Genomic DNA, 5673 nt, shown 5'->3' on the forward strand with positions numbered 1-5673 from the left:
TTCATTCAATTACATAATTAGGGTTTGGGTAATGTCAACAACAATAATGATTTTGGTGTAGATATTTTAGTTGTCTTATTAGAAATTTCCTTTCCTATTTGACCTTATTGGATCATATCTCTACTATTGTCTCTAATATATATGACATATGAATTTCTTTTATGTTGTTGAAAAAATTATGCACATTGATTTTTGTTTTAGATAACACAGCTACAATTTTGACTAATAGAACTGGATTTAGCCTACAAGAAGAGTCTGTCTTCTACATATCCATCTTAATTGCTGACAATGGAATCCCATCACTTACAAGTACAAACACCCTTACCATATATGTCTGTGATTGTGATGAAAATGGGAATACACAAATCTGCAGGAATAAGGAATTTATGCTTTCCATGGGATTCAAGGCAGAAGTCATAACTGCTATTCTTATCTGCATTATGGTAATATTTGGTAAGTAGTGCTAAACTGAACATATAGTCATTTATTCACAATAGTATAATATATAATATAGTTAATTCTATTATAGCAGTATATTGTGGGTTTGTGTGTGTGTTTATTGTTCCTCCGAATGTAATACAATTCTTAAATGGAGTAAATGAAAAATAGAGTGGATAAATATGCATTTCAAGCTGAAAATCAATTATCCTTGGATTGCATGAGTATGTGTGTGTGTGCACATCTGTTTATGCATGTTTTGACACATATGGATTGCAACAAATATATGTAAAAATTAGTAATAATAATGGTGATCTTCCGTTGAGTGCTTATTATACTTCAGGAGAGTGTCTTCAGTGTTTTTTATGCATTATGCAATTGAATCTTCACAATAACTTTATGAAGTAGCAACTCTTAGCCCCACATTGTAAGATGAAGAAACTGAAACTCAAAGAATTACATGCTTTACCGAGGGTCACGTAGCTAGAAAATTATGTGCTGAGATTTCATAACTACAACATACCACTATGCAACACTATACTTTAACTGAATAGAACCCTAGGAGAAAAAAAAGTAAAATCTACTTTCTTAGCAATTTTTTAGTATACAATACATTATTATCAACTATAATCACCATGTTGTACAGTATATCTCTTAAACTTATTCCTAAAGTCTAAGTTAAATTTTGTGTTCTTTGACCAACATCTCCACATTCCTCTATTTTCCCAAGTCTAACTACCATTCTACTTTCTACTTATATATGAGTTAGATTTTTTTAGATTTGACATGTAAGTGACATCATGCCATATTTGTCTTCCTGTGCCTGGCTTATTTCACTTAGCATAATATCCTCTAGGTTCATCCATGTTGTTGCAAATGACAGGATTTCCTTCTTTTTAAGGCTAAGTAGTATTGCATTTTGTATATATACCATGTTTTCCTTATCCATTTAACCATTGATGGAAACTTAGATGGATGCCGTATCTTGGCTATTATGAATAATGCTACAATGAACATGGGAGTGCAGATCTCTCTGCACCCTACCAATTTCATTTTTAAGTATGTAAGGTGATACATATATTAATTAAATTGATTTAGTCATCACACAATGTATGTACATATATCAAAACATCAAATTATACAGCATAATGTATATAATGACTATTTTTCACTTAAAAAATAACAATAATTTCATTAAATTTTTTTCTGTGAATGAAAAAGACAGTAAATGTTAGGATGAAGGAATGTAAAAGAGAGAGTCTTATTTTATCAAAGAATTGAACAGAAAGAAATCTCATTAAAATAGGTTCATTTGTTTTTGTTTGCTTGTTATTGTTGCTTTTATTGTTGTTTTCATAGTAGATAATTTATACCCATTTTACAGATGAGACAGTTGAACCCCACAATGTCTTACTCAGGCTTTCAAGATTATAAATGATTCATCTAATGCAAACTTCTCTCATTTTCTTTTTTTAATGCCAATATATATGATCCAAACCCTGCTCTTATTTCCTTAGTAACTTCACACCAATGCAACTATTTTGAGTATTGAGAGCAATTATATCAGTCACTGGTTCCAGAATCCTAAACTGACACAGATATGTTTTAGGACTTGCCTTGCATTCCTCATCTTTCTAAAAGCTTCAAAAATCATCCATTCTTCTTTTACCACTTAACATTACTATTCTTTGGGGCCCTGCTTTAGTTTTTCAAATATTTTTAATGGTCTTTGACCATAAAACTGAATTCAGAGTTATGTAGCTAGGTACCAGAAGAAAGAAGCAGTAATCACAGTATACTATTTGGAGGATGGCAAGCACTTAACTACCTACAGATACAGACCTAAATCAAGCCCTGAACACATACAGATATCCTAGGGGCAGCTTCACAGTGACAGGCATGAGTGACATTTAGCAGGTGGGAATATGGGACAGCCAATAGCCATTAATTTCCTTTGAAAGTGATTGGAATATTATTTATTAGACCCTTTCTATTTCAACAATATATATCATATGAGTTTTAAAGTACAGTACATGAATTCAAACATGGTGACCTTATTTATTTCAAGAACACTATTTCAAGTATTTAAAATGTAAGTTTTATATAAAATATTACATACCTAATATAGCTCTATTTGTGATAATATTAATAATATTACTTCATGTGTGTTTCAAATCCTATGTGTAGAATTATGAGTAGCTACATGAGATCCAAGGTTGAGTAAGGGTTGGTTATCTTTCACACACACACACACACACACACACACACACACAGAGTTTTCCTTAATATAAAAAAGAAGTGTTCTGAAAATTTTCTGTTTCTACATGATACTAAAATTATCTTATGTAATAAACATCAATTCTGGACAAACTATATGATTCAAATACCTGATAGGTTTGGAATTTCTGAAATTAATGTCATATCACAGAGCACAGGCTCTGAACCAATTTTCTGCTTTTGTCTATTTTGTTAAATTTTATTTTATTTATAATTAACACAATAATTGTACACAATTTGCGGTCACAGTGTGATATTTGAGTACATGTGTACATTGTACATCAAATCAGGATACCTGACATATCCATTACTTTAAACATTTATGATTTCTTCATTATAATAATGTTCAAAATCCTCTCTTCTAGCTATCTTAAAATAAATCATACACTATTATAACCTATAGTCACCCTAAGTGTAATAGAACCCCACAATTTATTCTTCCTGTCAAACTATAACTTTGTACCTGTTGACCAACGTCTCCCCATCCCCTCTTTCCCTACCCTCCATAGCTTCTGATAATCAATATTCTACTCTATACTTCAAAAATATGAACTTTTTTAGATTCCACATATAAGTGAGATCATTCAGTGCTTGTCTTTCTATGCCTGACTTATTTCACTTAACATAATGCCCTCTAGGTTCATCCATGTTGCCTCAAATGACAGAATTTCATTCTGTTTTATAGCTGAATAGTTTAAATAGCATTCCATTGTTATCTTTTATGTAGTTGTGTGGTTATGGGAACGTGATTTAATGTCTTTGTGCTTCAGTTTTCCCATTTTTAATAGGATATGATAATATGTGGGTTTCATAAGAACAAAATAAATAAATAAATGTAAAGCTTTTAGAACTATTCCCCACATATATTTTGTAGTCAATAAATATTAACTTAGGAGATAATTATGCTGCAGAATTTGGCCTCAGTGAGGAATATCTAACTGTTCCATTGTTCTGAACTTTTATTAACATGGATAATTGGTTACTAAGATCGACAAGTGCATTCAGATTGGAAAATGTTCCATTATCTACTTTGTTCTATTTTTATATTTAAGAAAAAAAATTAGATTTTTAAGTTAAAATGATTATCATCAAACACAGTTCACTAAATCTTTGTAGTGTTACTCTAAGTCATCAGAAAGATTGTGATACTTCCTTATGTCATTTTACAAGTCCTTTTGGTAAATTTTCAATGATGAATGTGTCTTTTTATCTTATAGCCATAAAATGTAAGCATCTGTCTTGAGCTTGTAACAAGAGCAAGGACTGTAATGTTTATAATAGTCTTTATGCATTAATTAATATTCTGATTGCTTTTCCTGTCAGGGTTTATTTTTCTGATCTTGTGTCTAAAACAACGAAGAAAACAGACTCTATTTCCTGAGAAAGGTGAAGATTTCAGAGAGAATATATTCAGATATGATGATGAAGGGGGCGGAGAAGAAGATACAGAGGCGTTTGATATTGCAGAGCTGAGGAGTAGCACCGTAATGCGGGAACGCAAGACGCGGAAAAACACCAGGGCGGAGATCAGGAGCCTGTACAGGCAGTCTTTGCAGGTTGGCCCAGACAGTGCTATCTTCAGGAAATTCATTCTAGAAAAGCTGGAAGAAGCTAATACTGATCCGTGTGCCCCTCCCTTTGATTCCCTCCAGACCTATGCTTTTGAGGGAACCGGATCTTTAGCTGAATCCCTAAGCTCCTTAGGATCAGCGGTCTCTGATCAGGATGAAAACTATGATTACCTTAATGAGTTGGGACCTCGCTTTAAAAGATTAGCATGCATGTTTGGTTCTGCAATGCAGTCAAATAATTAGGGCATTTTACCATCAAAATGTAAAAAATGATAATATGTATTTGGGCCAAATTGTAGTCTCTTGGTAAAGAGTTGTGTGCTTTGCTTCTCTGAGGGGGAAAAAGCCCTAGTTTATAGAGTTTTCTGATTTCCTCTGAGTGAATAAATACCCCATGATTGTTTCAGGCTACACATATGTTGTCATTGAACAAAGTGTGGGGAGAGGTGCGAACAATCAGCTTTCAGACTCCAGTGCAAGGCAACTCTAGCATATGAGTGAAATATTCCTCTAGCATTTTTCAATATCATCTAATGCAGTCTTAAAATTTTTGAATGGCTACTGTGAGAAAGGCACTGAATTAGGCCATGTTGTCTTATTTTATTTATACTTTTTTTTTTTTTACTTTTAGAAAGTGAGAGTAAAATGTTTATATGTGTTAAGTTCCTGATATTATACAGAGACAAACTTTAACACCTAGAAGAATCTGGGTGATTACACAAAAGTTTAAAAACATTCACTTTATGTGATAAATTTCTGACTAAGATTCCATGATTCATTCTAGTTTGATATTTTAAAATCTTTGCCAAGACCACTCTTTAAAACTGATTTCAAATTTGGACAGATACTTAGTATGTATTAATTAATCAGAGTTATATAGTATATAAATTTGTATTATTTTTGATATTATAGCTGGATTATTTTCATATGAAATGGAAAATATATTTTTATCATGTCAAAATGCAATGGCAAAATATGTCAATATTTACTCATCATTAAATTTAAACTTTATGAAACTGGTGGAAAGTGTGAAAATTTTAAGTGTATTTTATTTCTACTACAAATTATTTAGATAAGTGGAAGGAATACTGGATTCACACTTTAATTATTCACTCTAAGTATTGTGATCAACTGCACTGACTATGACCATTCATAGAATAAAACGATATAATTCTCCACATTTCCTTTTCTATTAAGAGCTTAGAATATGACTGATCCTTCAGTGTGTCATTTTTTATTACTGAATATAAAATTAGGCATAATAGTTACTTTTATTATAGCCTTATGAAGGAAATAAATGCTAAGCTGTTGGACATAAAGTTTATGGTAACAGTAGATAATAAAACACTTTAATTTTAATCAGTCTTTTAAGGATCATCCTTATTAT

At 31.6% G+C, this 5673-nt stretch overlaps 1 protein-coding gene across 1 annotated transcript in view; it reads left to right on the forward strand.

Annotated features, from left to right (window-relative positions):
* The window catches only part of CDH19 (cadherin 19, type 2), a 98385-nt gene extending 93645 nt beyond the window's left edge, over positions 1-4740 (forward strand). Inside the window, exons 5-6 of the mRNA XM_012650115.1 lie at positions 202-453; positions 4039-4740. Coding sequence (XP_012505569.1) covers positions 202-453; positions 4039-4529 — 743 coding nt within the window. The 3' untranslated portion in view covers positions 4530-4740. The remainder of the gene's footprint in view (positions 1-201; positions 454-4038) is intronic.
* Positions 4741-5673: the final 933 nt, after the last annotated feature.

The sequence above is a fragment of the Propithecus coquereli genome, unplaced genomic scaffold, assembly GCF_000956105.1.
Source record: "Propithecus coquereli isolate 6110/MARCELLA unplaced genomic scaffold, Pcoq_1.0 Scaffold311, whole genome shotgun sequence".
Classification (NCBI taxonomy): domain Eukaryota; kingdom Metazoa; phylum Chordata; class Mammalia; order Primates; family Indriidae; genus Propithecus; species Propithecus coquereli.